Here is a 15,835-nt window from a genome sequence, read left to right on the forward strand (position 1 = left end):
GCCAAAACCTGTCCAACCAATTACAAGCAGCTCCATTGAATGTGAGCACATGGATTGGCTAACACAGCTGTCAGTCGTGGCGGAAAATCCCTCTTTTGTGTAATTTTAAATCAACTTACTGGATAACCCCTTGAGATGAACCATCTCGTTTTAGAGGGGGTCCAACACAAAACACAGAGTACAACTCTTGTTAACCCACCCACTCAACTACGCACACACACAGAATAAGTGAACATTAGATACCGCAGGATATATGACCTGAAACTAGTAAAACAAGTAATGGTAACAATGATAATTATAGTGATAATAAGAACAACAGTATTCTGTTCAGAAAATGTGTTCCACGCCCAAAGCCGCCCAAACGGACGTCCACACACAAACCTGTATCCAAAAAAACAACATACATATGCATATATGCATGCAATTAAGTTTACTGTTACTATTTATATACTAGTATACTATTAAATAACTCATTAAAACCAAACTTATCATAAAAACGAACACAAACATGAGAACTACATTCAGTGACAGAAATCATCTTTGGGAAGAATGTATTTGATGTGTACTGTGAGTTTTTAGTGTGGCCTCTTCTCTAACATAGAGGGGCGGGCTTTATGACCTATACTGCAGACAGACACCAGGGGGCGATCAAAACCTAAAAGTTACACTTTGGGGGAGCTGTCATGTTGTCCATCTTCATATACAGTGTATGGGTGGAACAGATAAACAATACACTGCCTTATCTTAGAGTTTCAAACAAATTAAGCTTTAGTTTCAGGAAATGTGTTTAAATTAAACTTTTTTGGGGGGAAAAACTGTAAATCCTTTATGGATGTGATCAGTCAGCACACAAAAGAACTTGCAGTATTTTTCCAGCAGATGGCAGCAACCAACCCGAGAAAGCGCTTCAAAGTGGAAAAGGAAACGGAAACCCGTCATTTCTTTTTATTTTGCATTTGTTTTGGTGAGGACCAAACTGTCAAGGTAGTAAGAATAACAACACCGAACTTCCGTCTGGGCGCTTCAGTTTAAAATATTATTTTATGAAAAATGATCTTTTATACGTGATTTGATTCAAAAGGAAAAAAACATGAATGAAAATGCGATTTTAAATCAACAAGTATTGATTCTAGTGTGATTTGTTTGTATTAAAAACGCACATGTAAAAGATACATGAATTGGAAGTTTATTTTGAAGGGTAAACCTGCAGTCTTCCGGTCTCGTTTAAGCTAACCCTGCTGTCGTTGATGCGCGCGGACGAGCCGCTGCCAAATCTGACAAAATATAATTTGCCAAACGAAACGTTTGCAGCCGAAACCCACCGCCATGACTCCGTAACCGGGCGGAGGAGGACACGGGTTCGTGCTCGGTGGGTGACCGGAGTCAGTGAAGGTTCCGCCGCAGAGCAGAGACGCTGCGCCCCGACACACCGACACACCAACGGCCGGAGGAGCCACAATGAGCTCGGAGCACCAGAGCGACAGCGAGGACGCCGACGAGTCCCAGGACAGGCCCGACGGCGGCAGCGACAAAGACGACGACCCTGACATCGACGATTCGGACGTGGAGGATGACATCGCCCCGAGGGTGTCTCCCTCACCGCCGGGGAGCAGCGGGAGCAGGCCGGAGCGCAGCGCGAGGTCCGCGGACCCAGAGCCCTGCAGCGAGCCGCCCGCCGCGCCGCAGACTGGGAGCGGCGAGAGCTCCGTCCCCCGCCGGGGGAACAGCCTGTTTTCATGGCTGCAGAGCAGGACTATAAGACGCGGGGTGTTTGTGGACCCGGCCCGGGAGAACTTCAGGACAATGACCAGTCTGTACTGCTCCATGAACCCGGCGGCGGAGTCCGTGAACCTGAGCACCCAGACCCACGGAGCCGTGTTCAACCTGGAGTACTCCCCTGACGGGTAAGACCACAACGCTGCAGGCTAGGCCCCTCACCCGGACCTCCCAGGGCCCCCAGTGTCCTGGGAAGTCTTTTACATGTTTGACAGTGCTCTGAAGGGGTGCATGCCTGGAAAGTGCTTGAATTGCATCTTCAAATTAATCCATAGATGCTTTCGTGTGTCTGGGCTGCTTAGGGACTGTTCTTTACTTATCAGAGGAGGGGGTGTGACTTCGTTTTTTTAGTCATTTGGTTACTTATTTTATTTGAAAAACAATGCAATGCAACACCTTTGTAATGTTTAATAGTGCTTGCCTGGAAAATCAAACGTATTCTCATATTCTTTAATCTGTCTGGACTCCTTGGGGACTGTCCTTTACTTACCAGAGGAGGGGGTGTGATATTTTTATGAATTTATTTATTTGGTTATTTTAATTTGAAGAAAAATGCAAGGCAAGTAAATCAGAATACAACCAAGCAACCAGAAATTGCCACTTTCCTGGAAAACCTTCAAAATGCTTAATAGTGATTGCCTGAAAAGTGCTTGAATTGCATCGTCAAAATTAATCCCTAGATGCGTTCATCTGTCTGGACTCTTTAGGGACTGTTCTATATTTATCAGAGGAGGGGGTGGGACGTTTTTTGATATATTTTTTAATTGAATTATTTTATTTGAGGAACAGTGTACGGCATATAAATATCAGGGTCCATTCAAAGTTCTTGCAGTTCTTTGGATTTATTTCTCCTAAATTTAGCAAACAAAGAAACAATATTACTATTATTATTTATTCATTTTTTATTTGATTTTACAGAATAGACATATGACAGTTTATTAAACAATTGAGCCCGCTTATCTTACAGTCAGATCAAAAAATGTGTAGTTCTTAAAATCAAACCTTTTAAGGTGGAGGAGCCGCTGACGGTGTGATGACTGCACGCAGAGTTTAAGCCTCTGGGTGAGCAGACGGCAGATGAAGGGTGCAAATCCTGCAGTGAATCCAGGTCAAGCTGCGTCCAGTCTGGGTCATCTCTGTTTGTTTGTGGGCTCATTGTGACTGCAGGAATAAACACACCTTGCTCCTGCACAATCAGGTGTTCATGTGGAAAATGAATTAAAGCAGCAGCAGGGAAAAACATCTCTGCATCTGCATGTTTGGGTGAAAAAAAGAGAATTCATCTCATGTTATGACCAAGTTTTATTGTGATTATTCACTTTATTACAACTGCGGGTAAACAGTCCCTTTTCGTCACAGTCAGGGATGTTGAGAAAAGTAAATTTCAGTCTGTTCTCTTTTGACCTGATGTCTGGAAAACATACTTTCTACTGGTCAGTTTGATGAATTTCTTTTGTGGGGACGACCGCTGATCGGGGTGAAATTTTATTACCTTTTTGTTTGTTTGTTTGTTTGTTTCCGGGGTATTGCATACATGCATGACATTGCCAGTTTTTTGTTGTGTCTTTCTTCTTTTTTTTTTTTTCTTTTTTTTACAGAAAGCTATATTAGTACCCTCTTTGTTTTATATCAGAATTGCATCTATACTCCTGTTTTTGTTGTTATTTATTCTTTTCTTTTTAAACTGGAACATATATTTTTTAAAAAGTAAAGACAATAATACAAAGTAATTTAAAAGTAAACCTATTTTTTAATACATATATACATACATTCACACACACACATATATAATAATAATAATAATAATAATAATAATAAACAAATAAGCAAATGCATTTTTTAAAATCAGACGGATGTAGATACATACATACAGATTTTTTTGCTGATGACAGCCTGGGATATGTCAGTGATTAGCATGTATTTTCTCCACATGCCAAATATGGTAAAAAAATAAATAAAGACATCATCAGGTGGAAAATATTAAAAATGAAGATTTTAAGGCAAAAGCCCAGAATGACACCCAGAAATAATACAATGCACGTTTTTATGCTTTGATGGCTGTGGGATCAATAATTGCAGGTTAAATGGGTTTCAATGGCGTCGTTTTAACTGTTTAGTTTCCACAGTGTATTTTAGATTTATTGTAGGAGCTGAGCTGGAAATTCACAGATTAAACAAAAATACACAATCTTGTCAAAATGTATGCCATATGCATGAACACAGCCAAAATTATCAAAAAATGAAGAATGTAAAGTGCGTAAAATGCGCCTAACAGTCTCTAAGGGTTTATCTTTTTTTTTTTTTTTTTTGGTAACGTGGCAAAACAGATCAGCTGTTTTCCTCCTCCAGTGTGTTTTACGAGTGTCTGTGTTTTGTGCGCCCCGCTCAGGTCTGTGCTGACTGTGGCCTGCGAGCAGACTGAGGTCCTGCTGTTTGATCCCATCTCATCCAGACACATCAAAACCCTGACGGAGGCCCACGAGGACTGCGTCAACAACATAAGGTGCCGTTTTATCGATTTAAATCATCAAGACAGGGTTATAAAGCAAGCGTGCAACATCTTGCATCTCACAACGGTGGGAGGGAAACAAGGGTGTCTGTGCTCAAAGCAGTGAAACATAAAGATATTCAGTTCGCCAACATGATCGTTTAAATCATCTTTATTGGTCAGAGTACGTCAGACGAAGCTCCTTTTCAGAATACAGAGTCCTGACAGAAATTTCTCCCCTGATGGTGTGTGTCCTTCAGGTTTTTGGACAATCGTTTGTTTGCCACCTGCTCTGACGACACCACCATTGCATTATGGGATCTCCGCAAGCTGAACTCAAAGGTTTGCTCGCTGCACGGCCACGCCAGCTGGGTGAAGAACATCGAGTACGACACTAACACTCGGCTCCTCGTCACGTCTGGCTTCGACGGAAACGTCATCACGTGGGACACTAACAGGTGTGTGTGTGTGTGTGTGTGTGTGTGTGTGTGTGTGTACTGTTTACATTTTAGACGAATGTGATAAAACTCTGAAGGTTTAAAGGTTAACCCTTTGAAACATGGATTGACATCTGTTTTCTTGTGCTGCTTTGAGATGCATTATACAAATATTGAAACCTTTGAAAATTTAAGCAAATTGGTTTGATTTCATTCAAAAACACGGGAAAAAGGAAATCAGCAACTTGGCACAAAATGTCCGGTAAATTTAAAAACATTTTTTAGTTAAAGGTGACAAGGAAATGACGAAAGAATAATAGGAAAGGAAAAATATCAAGAAAGCTATATGCATAATTCAATTAGTTATCAAACATTATAACATTTCAGGTCATTTACTGATTTTCTTTTTTTGTCCTTTTACTGTTTTTTTTAACCGTCTTTTCAAGGTGGTTTTGAAAGTCCTCATAGAGCTGCTGCATCTCACATTTTCGGGCAGAGTATTCTAGTTTTGTCGCTTTTACAGAAAAAGCTGATTGCCCGAATGCAGAGTGATGAAATGGTATAATATGGTTATAATATGGTTATAATATTGTACAGAAGATAATCCAGAGGATCTTACAGAACTTATTGATTGAGTGAACACAAAGTTTTAACAGAGTCTCGTGGGTTTGGTAATTGCGATTCTCGGTCTGTTTCTGGTTAAACAAAAAGGATCTTACTCTTAGAAAAAGGTCTACCTCTGTAGGGATCTTTTGCATAATGCTGTCAAACTCTTAGAATAACAAGTTGAGCCTGTCAGAGGCCAAAAGAAACACTTTTAGTGGACATACATCGACAGTGTGAACATGCACAAGGAGTTATATTGCAGCCTGTTTAGCTGCTGTCAGCTGCAGTGCTCTTGCTCATAGCTGGACCAAATTTAAAAAACTGTTTTTCCCAATAGTCACTTACAAACAAAAATGTGAGAAAACAGGGCACCAAACCACAATAAGCCTTCAAAGCAGTGTTTCAAAAAAAGATTGACGTACTTTGACGTTGGTAAATCTGTGATTGTTGTCCCCCTGCAGGTTTACAGAGGATGGCTGCCCGCACAAAAAGTTCTTCCACACTCGTTACCTGATGAGGATGCGTCTGACACCCGACTGTTCCAAGATGCTCATCTCCACTTCCTCAGGGTATCTGCTCATCCTCCACGACCTGGACCTCACACAGTCCCTCGAGGTGGGCAGCTACCGCATGCTGCGAGCGCGACGGACGCCCCTCAGCTCAGGTCAGACCACAAAAAAAAAGATCCACCCATATTTCATATAACTATTTCACGTACCTTGTTGACTGAAAAAAACGTTCTCTGTAAAGCTTACAATCATTTAGTGCAAAAGAAATTGTAATTTCTAGCCTCTGTGCATCAGTGGGTTGGGGCATTTTTTCTGACCACCAGGGGGCAGGATATCAGCTGTCTGTGCATGGAAAGACAGATTTCAAACTGCTGCCAAAAATTCACTTATTTAAAACAAACATATGAGAATTTGCAGGCTTCATCTAGACAGCACAGAGATGCAGGTCATTTGTTTTTACAATGTTTGACTTGCTCCATAAGTGAATAACTGATGTTTAAAGATGTAATTTTCCCACAGACTGCAATAGAATTCAAAATGCTGTCAAAAATATAGTTTTTGAGATATAATCTTTACACTTTATCTATTATGACAGCAAAGTTTTGTCTTTTTTCATTAACCTTGAAGATTTATTTAGCAAGAATTTACAGGTAAATGTTTTTACTATTTACAGTCAAACATGTTGATGCACCGTAGGCTCAATTTTTGATAAATCAAAAATCTGTGCAGACGTTTTTTTGTAGGACAGTCTGAAGATGCTTTGGAGCAAGTTTGGTGTCAACTGAGTAAAAACTGTGGGAGGAGATAGGTTTAATTCGTTTTACAGTTATTGATAAAAACAGAGTGATGGACTTCATAGTTTGTGCCACAGTGAAGTGTATAAATGGTTCTTCACATTTTGGTGTAAGATGCAAAGCTGTAGAGTGATTAGTTATGAATTTTCAGACTTTTGAAATTTAGATGGTCGCTGTAGCGCCACCATCTGAACTATTGGCTTGTGTTTGCAGCTGAGGAAGTTTGGCAAGGGACTGGACCTATGTTCAAAGTTTGGTTTATTAGGGCTGGGCGATAAAACAGACAACATGAACAGCCAATGATAATAGGAATAGCGCCGCGGAGAACCAAATGCAGTGAACGACTTTGACTGTAGAAGAGCTGCAAAGCGCGGACATGTGCAAAAGCCCGCTCCAGCGCTGAAATGACCGTCAGCCCGCTCCAGCGCTGAAATGACCGTCAGCCCGCTCCAGCGCTGAAATGTCCCACAGCCAGCTCTGACTGGAGCAATTTTACAAACTGTCTCGCTCTGCTTCGCTACCCGTTTCCTAATAATTCAGCATATTAAGCAATAATTATGATGGCTGTGTAATTTTTCTTTCTTTATCTAGTTAAAACTATTTATGTTTAGACTCAAATGCAAGGAGTTACTTTCTTGCATCGGTTTATGTCATTTCAAATTTAATACTTAAGATTTTCTAGACATTGCACAAATGTATCATGGTCCTTATGAACAGGTTACTTATGACAGGTATTTGTAATCATTGTTGATATTCTGTTGACTAAATGATGGTGATTTTTTACCCTGTTGTGATTTATGTAGATGGAGGCACCTCAGCGTCCAGGTCTGCAGGAACTCCTCGTCAGGGAAATGACTCCAGCAAGATTCACCCTCCTCGAGAAGGTCAGAGACGAGACTGTGAAACCGATAACAGATGTCATCTGATGTTTAAGAATATAAAGTTATGGTGTGACTCTGTTGTCGCAGGTCTTTCTCCCAGAAACAGTCTGGAGGTTTTGACTCCGGAGATCCCCGGAGAGAGAGACCGAGGGAACTGCATCACCTCCCTGCAGCTCCATCCAAAAGGCTGGGCCACGCTCATCCGCTGCTCCAGCAACATGGACGACCAGGAGGTGAGAAAAACCTGCTGTTTCAAAGCTGAATTTATGATAAGATCTGAGAAATGATATAATCAACTAACTGTTAAAGCTGCACTTGTATATTTTCATATGTTTGATTTATGCACAAAACTCTTAATTCGAAAAGTAGTTATCTAATAATAGTAGTAGTAGTGGAGTAAAAAGTAAAAAGTGGAAAAGTGGTGTGAGATTGAAATAATTATCGTAAAAGTTCCTCAAATTTGTATTTCAGTACAGAACTTGAGTAAATGTACTTAGTTACATTCCTGCTCAGGGACGCACAGTAACTGAAACTACAGTAACTGGGGTCGATGGACTAAGTAAAGTAGTATTTTATAATTACTTTAAAACATCTTTTGAATTTGATTATATGATATTCATGCATTTTTTAAATGTTCCTCAAATATAAAACATTTTTTGATGGTGCCAGGCAACAATTTTGTGGCCTTTGGAAAAAAAGATGTTATTTTCTTATCTTGTTCAGAGTCCTCTTTGCCAATCATAAAATATTTTCAGCAAAAATAAGACAAAAACTTGTTCGTATATCGTTTCTTGCATGAGGACCAGTGTGTCTCCGGTTCAGTTCTTCTGTTGCATAATTATGTGAATTGTCTCATCACGGATTAAAGAAGCCTGTAATGGTTGGGTGGTGTCACTGTGGGTCCCAAACCAACGTCAAGTGTCTCCACTGACGACACCAACATGATGATAGTTTCAGGCCCCAGTGTGTGACAGTGACTACGTCTAAACCTGCGTCTCCGTCTTCTCTCTGCAGTGGACGTGTGTGTACGAGTTCCAGGAGGGAGCGCCCACCCGCCCGCTGGTCTCTCCCCGCTGCTCCCTCCGCCTCACCCACTACATCGAGGAGGCCAACGTGGGCAGGGGCTACATCAAAGAGTTGTGCTTCAGCCCGGACGGACGGCTCATCTGCTCCCCATACGGCTACGGCGTCCGCCTGCTGGCCTTCGACGAGAGCTGCGGCGAGCTGGCCGACTGCCTGCCCGTCCAGACCAGCTGCCTCAGGGAGATCCGCTCCATCTACTCGCACAGCGACGTGGTGCTCACCACCAAGTTCTCTCCAACGCACTGCCAGCTGGCCTCGGGCTGCCTCAGTGGACGCGTCGCCCTTTACCAGCCCAAGTTTTAGCAAAGAACGACGCACTGCAGACCGGGGTAAAGACGTGCTGATCCCGCACAGATCTAGAAATGAGAAGCAGAATACTGTTTGTATGACTAAATTTTACCATGATTTTAATCTCCTAACATCTAATATATGCAGATTTCTGTTGTGCAAAAAATACATTTACATAGTAATATGGTCTACCTGGTATCCTTTAGTGTAAATAATATCAAAACTATCAAAGGAAAATGTGTTTTTCAAAAAATTTGAATTATTATGAACCTTGAATAACATTATCAAGCTTTTGTTTTTAAGTGCACTAATGGTCCAGATGGGTGGAATTTTGTTGTTTCACACAAAATTAGAATCAATGCGTGGCGCTCTGGCTTCTGACATTTTTGCAAATCCGTAAACTGGCGTATCTCCACCCGGAGGGTTATATCCTCACTCTGGCCTCTGACTCTTTTGTGGGTCCGTGACTGCAGCACAGGTGAAGGTCTTTATGAGTTTTTCCCCTCTGCAGCAGTTTGTGAGTCATGGGATGGAGAATTGATTTATTTGGATCCCCATTAGCCACTACCAAGATAGCAGTTACTCTTCCTGGGGTCCACACAAGTCAACATTACATCATAAAATAAAACAAATTTCTGACTTCAAATCCAAGGCAAAAAAGAACAAACCAAGAAAAAGGAAGAAAAATCAACAGTATAAAAAGAAAAGGATAAATTAACAGTGAAAGTTATGATGACTATAATTACCAAAAAAACAACAAGAAAACAAAAAAACTACGGACAGTACAATCAGAGGTGATTAGATCAGATCAATGGATGTGAGAAGCAGCTTTTTGTGAGCAATTGCAAACTTTTAGACCCAGTGCAACAAACGGTGAAGTTTCACTTTCACCGTGCCTGCTGGTCTACTGCTCTGTCTGTGCCCACAGTACTCTCTGCACTCCGACAATGTGGTGCATAGAGTAACAGTGCGTGTATGTATGTATGTATGTATGTATGTATATATGCATTGCAATAGGGCTCCTAATGAACGCTCCAGTTCCAATTCAATACATGGTGGCAGATGATGTTAACATCAACTGCCACCATGTATTGCAGTCAGCCGCAAATAAATAAATTTGTGGTAAACCATGATTTGCTGCATGCAGATATTTGACACATGGTATAAATGAAATATTATGATTTCTGCGGACCCTCTGTCAGACAATCTGTTCGGAAAACTCCACCCATCTGGCACTTAAAATGAGCAAACCTTATAAATATATTTTCAGTACTTCTAAACCCAGGTCTGCAGCTGCGAAACAGACTGAGTTTGTTTTGGTGGGAAATGTCAGCTGATGGCCTTCTGAAAGAAAAAAATTCAAACGAAAACTTCAGCCTTGACCGGGCTGCAGGAGTGGATTTAAACTTTCAGCCTCTCTGACCCTGAATTTCAAGAAAAAAAACAAAGACAAAGGGCAACTGAGGCTTTAAAAGCAGACTCTCATCCACAGCAAGGAGGCTCAACAGATGCAACACGGCATCAGTCAAAACAAACTTTGTGGCTCTTTTTCATACTAAAGATAAATTTTCGTCTCTAAAACAGCAGAAAACTGTGACATCCAGACGTTGCTGTCTCGGGATAAAAACACTAAGGATGCAAACAGACAAATATTAATCCATTAACAACGAGACAAACAAACAAACAAACAAAAAAAAAAACAGGCACTCGCATCTGTCGCTGATCGTCCTGATTCGGCGTCCTCTGCTGCGTCGCTCTCGGCTGCTCTGCTCTCGGCTGCTCCGCTCTGCTCATGCCTTCTTCACAGGTGCTGCTTCTCTGCTCATACAATCTGAACTTTGACCCCCGACTCCAAGGACCTCATCGCCTTTACCCACCTGTTTCTCTTTTTCCATCTCCACCCGTGTCCGCCTTCTTGGTCTTTCGTGGTTTAGGTTTTTTTAGTGGTTTTTATTGGTGTGTTAATGTCCGCACTACTTGTTCACGGTGTTAAATTAATTTGACTCACTTCTTGTCGTTGTTGAGGCCACTGTTGTTTGAATCACTTCTCATTTCTCCTCACAGTTTGTGTGTTTTTATCTAAAGCCTGTGAGTGGAAACTTCACGCTGTCTGGACAATAGAAAAGTCCAGCTGCTGTCAGTATCTCAGTTTTCACAGTATCCCTATTTAATGTTTTCCACACCCATTTTCTTTGCAAACTGCAAGTTTTTCATACTTTTGCGGCAGAAATGCTCTTTACAGTAACATATTTCTTTTCTAAAAAAGAAAAACAAGGCTGGCATTATTCTGTACTTTTCTGTCTCTCAATACTTCCTGACTTGCTTGTCTGTGGCAAATCTATATTCTGTTAGTTAGCTGTTGACATAACGTCCCTCAAATATGCGTCACGATGCATGATTTATCGTTTCAGCATTAACGTTGTGTTGCACACTAGTTGCACCACAGGATCTGCTATGTCAAGTAAGGCAAATTAACTCAAGCAACTTATTTGCTGCTTGACACAAAAGGAAAACTTGCACAGTTCTCTTTTTCCAAGACTAATACCGGCCAAGGCTTCCCCTTTGATACAGGTTACGTGTATATGTGACATAGTGGCAACGTTTGTTAGGGGAAGTAAGACTCACCTGTGTGTTTGTGTGAACAAATATACCATAACTGAGCCAGAAAGTGCTGCAGACACTGTCAAGTGCATGCTTTTCTGAAATTGAAATTTTTATCATGAGTCCTTAAAAAGTCATGGAAAAGTTTTGAGATTTTTTGAGACACTTTTTAAAAAGGCCCATTACTTTCCTGAAACAGCTGGTCACTGTAGGTTGTGGGAAACATTACTTTTTCAGCTGTGGCGTAAAATACATTTTGTTGAGTGTTTAAGGCAGCAGGATAGTTTACACAGAAATTATGAAAATAAATTGCTGTTTTTAATTTTTTTTTTTTTCTAAAATTTGGTGCTCTCTGGCACAGGGAAATACAACAGACGATTCATGATTGGTTTTGGTTATTTCATGGGATTTATTGATACAAAAGGCCCAGACACATCAAACAACACCAGAGAATTAGTGGCAACAAAAGTCGACTGTTGCATCACCTCATGTCGCCAGTATATAGGCAAACAGTTGCCCTTGAACACACCACAGAGACTAAAACTTACGGCCAACAAGCACGTTCGTTCTGCACCTGCGTGAGGGGAAATAACTCCATAGTGGCAGATGGCAGTTGTCTGTAATCATCATTCAGAAAGGGAAATCAGAAGACCGTCTTGACACTAGTTAGCAGGTTAGGGACACACTGCGGTGACTAGGGCGACAGATGCTCATCGACAGCCCAACATTGACCGACTGTCAGCTTGGTGTGTCAGGGCCGTGAGAGAAATACAGAATATTGCCAGATTCATCCTTTAATCAGTGGCTTGTTGACTTTTTTGCCAGCAAGTTTTGTCAGAAGTTGTCTTAGCATCAACCGTTTAAACTCAATAGGATGAAATTGTTGCCAAGACACATTTGACTTGTTTTTCGACCTTGTACCTCATTTTGTTGGTTTCTGAAAAGAGTGTTTATCCACATCAGTGTTCAATTCCCTCTTTCTCTTCCATCACATCCAGTTTTGCTGGATCACTTTTTCAGTGTTGTCATGAAGGTGACCAGTCAGGTTGTTTTCCTCTCTAAGGATTGAATAGATTGCTTTTGACTGTTCCAGTATCAGCAATGCTTTTGTGTTTTCCAACCGGTGTAGTATAGCTGCTGTAAGAGCCGAGCACACGCGTGGATGTTACACCTTTAATGTAAACTGGTTACAGTGCATACTGACTGACTGCAGAATAGATGTTAAGTAAACAAAACATAGACATTAGCGTATACTACTATGCATACCGGCCTTTATGAAGATTCTCCTTTCTTATTTATGCCAGGGAGATGCTCTGTGTGGAGCTGTCAGATGCCAAAATGTGATTTGCATGGATAAGGCAGTGTTTCTCCTTTCTAGTGAAACTGTGAGCTGAGAACTACAACTGAACACCTGCTGTTATTGATTAAGAAATAATCTTAACATGTGGCTTAAAGGTCCAATGTGTAGGACTTAGGGGGATGTAATGGCAGAAATGGAATATCATATAATAAGTCTGTTTTTTTTTTAGTGTGTAATCAGTTAAATATAACATCAGTTGTGTTTTTGTTACCTTAAAATCAGCCATTTATATCTACATAGGGAGCAGGTCCTTATCTGCGGAGGTCGGCATATTGGATTGTCATGTTTCTACAGTAGCCCAGAACGGACAAACCTAAGGCTCTAGATAGGGACATACATGTTTTTGTGTCGGCCACCGAATTTTGCGGCCCCTTCGAGATGAGAGCTTTAGAAAAACACAAGTCTTTAAAGTAGAACTGTTCTATTTAGTGTTTTTAGCAGTTTAAATCACCTGGTCCAATTGTTTTGGAGAAGAGTAGACCTCTGGGGATAATTCATCTCCCAGTAAAAACCTCCTGAACAATAAACACTGAAGGAATTCTAACCGGGAGAAGTTTTAGCTGGTTGCGATCTGCAATCCTCAATGCTAGATGCCACTAAATCCCCCTAAATATTACACACTGGACCTTGAAATTGTAAAATAATTATTTAATATTTTTGGAAATATGCTAATTATTCCTTTCTTGTAGAAAACAGATGAGTGGATTGATGCCATTGAATATAAAGCCACAGCTAGCACTCGGTTAGCTTAGCACAGTCATCGTGGTCCTGCCCAACAGTTCAAAATTAGACTTACATTACAACTTAAATTCACCGTTTAGTATATTATATGTAGTTTGTTTAAACTGTTCTTAAAAAAACCAAGCTTCAAACCAAAAATTCACTGGTTTGTTTTATACAAATGAAATAAGCAAGTTATAAAGTGTTAAATAGCTAGCTCCATATGTGTTGGTCTTTTATGCTTGCCGTTAGTGATCCCGGCCATCTATTACTGTTTCCATTCTCTGTTTAGCCAACAAAGTTAACCGTCTGCTAGCCATTGCTTCATGTTTAAACCAGCTAAGATAACCAGCTGCTAGTTATAGCTTTGGGTTTAGCCAGCTAAGCTAAACTGCTGCTAAACATAGCTAGGCTTAATACCCAGCTAACCAGCTGCTAGCTGCATTTTCGTGTTTAGAAAGTCAAGCTTCTAAACCGGCTGCTAGCTAGGTTAGCTTTTAATATTCCACTGTTTCCACTTTGTGTTTAGCCAGCTAAGCTAAGTGGCACTAGCTGTAGCTTTAGCCAACAAAGCAAAACTGTTACTAGCATTAGCTCCGTGTTTAGCTATCTAAGCTAACCGGCTGCTAGCTGTCACTTTGTGCCTAGCCAGTTAATTTATCGACTGCTAGCTGTAGATTTGTGTTTAGCCAGCCAAGCTAACCGGCTACTAGCTAGCTAGGTTTGCCGTTTATTTTCCACTGAGGCCAATTTGTGATTATCCAGCTGAGCTAACCGGCTGCTCGCTGTGGCTTCGTTCTCAGCCTCTTAAGCTAAACTGTTGCTAACTTTAGCTTCGTGTTTGGGCTGATAGTTGTAGCTTTGTGTTTAGCCGGTTGGTTTATCGTTTACTATCTGTAGCTTCGTATTTGGTCAGCTAAGTTAACCGGCTGTTAGCTGGGTTAGCTGTTATTTCCACTTTGTGATTAGCCAGCTAAGCTAACCGGCTGCTAGCTGTAGATTTGCGCTTAGTTAGCCAGGCTAACTGTCTGCTAGCTGTAACGTTAGCTTCGTATTAACCGTTGGTATCAATCTTCTCGTCTGAACCGCAGCCAGAAAGGTAAGGAGATTTTTCCCTAAAATAACTGTTAAATTAATTAAAATTTTGGTTGAAAACATGTCTAAAAAGCAGGTGTAGCTAATTTAATATTTCCCAGCTCATAATATGGTCCTGTTTGTATAAAGGAAGGATGCTTTTTAACACTTTGTACCTCAGTTAAACTGCTCAAAATGTGTGTTTTCAGTATCACATATGGAGGAGTCCATTTCACCTTCATTTCAGTCAATTCAGGGACTTTTACCCGCTTAAACAACTAATTTCCCAAGTTAAAGACATAAAGATTACTACAGAATGATTTCAGTTAACATTTATAGTATTTATATAATAAATTGACTGCGCTGAAGGTGAATGGGCCAGCCATGCTGTATATTTAATGCTGCTTTTATTTCACTTATATTCACAAGCTCTTCGGAGAGAAGTGTCTTATCTGCCATTTTCACTTCAGGTATAGCAACTAAAAAACCGGGTTCATTTTTATGACTTTTGTTTCTCAGTCCAGTTCTGGGTTTTAACCTGTATTCTGTTGTGGATTAATTATTGAATGTTCTCAGTAGTTCTGGTGTTTCCTGTGTACTGACTGATAACAGCTGGAGCAGGGGTGGACAAGAGATCAAAACTTGTTAAATTGCTCGCACTGGTGTTTCCTAAATACACAGCAAGTAATCCCAACAATGATACTAAAATGGTACTTATTATCACTGAAATAAAAGGGTTAGCTTCTTTTGCACTGCTGACTGTTTGAGTCCAGTATTTCTGTTCTTAAGTGTTAAAACTCCTCAAATGAAGGGTTGAAAATCAACCAATAGATGGCAGCCAAACACAACTAGTGGTTCCCAAATAAGGGGTCCTGACCCCACAAGAAGTCAATAATAATAATAATAATGACCTTTGCATCTTGTATTTTGTCTTTTGCACTATAGGGTCCCTAAAAGCTCTCTAAAAATATTCAAATTAACCCTATTACACTTGGATCTACATCAATTTTTTTGTGCTGCATTCAAATGCCTTTCACAGTCATTTTAACCTCTGAACCCTGTGAAAATTGGTTTGATTTCTTCACAAAAACATAATGAGTAATAAACTTGGTAAAAAAGTCTGCAAACTCCCCCAAAAAAGTAAGAGGTGACATGGAAATGAAAAAAGATTTTTAAAAAATGTATTAAAATTATATTACAGAAATAGAATCAAATGTT

The 15,835-nt window shown here is 40.5% G+C and overlaps 1 protein-coding gene across 1 annotated transcript; it reads left to right on the forward strand.

Annotated features, from left to right (window-relative positions):
- Positions 1-529: 529 nt before the first annotated feature.
- Positions 530-15,369, forward strand: dcaf10 (DDB1 and CUL4 associated factor 10). Its single transcript, XM_042500671.2, has 7 exons — positions 530-1,904; positions 4,166-4,279; positions 4,525-4,722; positions 5,769-5,971; positions 7,414-7,494; positions 7,579-7,724; positions 8,506-15,369. Exons 1-7 carry the CDS (start codon positions 1,459-1,461, stop codon positions 8,875-8,877), a joined length of 1,560 nt encoding a protein of 519 aa, XP_042356605.1. The 5' UTR covers positions 530-1,458; the 3' UTR covers positions 8,878-15,369.
- Positions 15,370-15,835: the final 466 nt, after the last annotated feature.

The sequence above is a fragment of the Plectropomus leopardus genome, chromosome 14 (assembly GCF_026936395.1).
Source record: "Plectropomus leopardus strain MGB_pleo_1.0 chromosome 14, ASM2693639v1, whole genome shotgun sequence".
NCBI lineage: Eukaryota > Metazoa > Chordata > Actinopteri > Perciformes > Serranidae > Plectropomus > Plectropomus leopardus.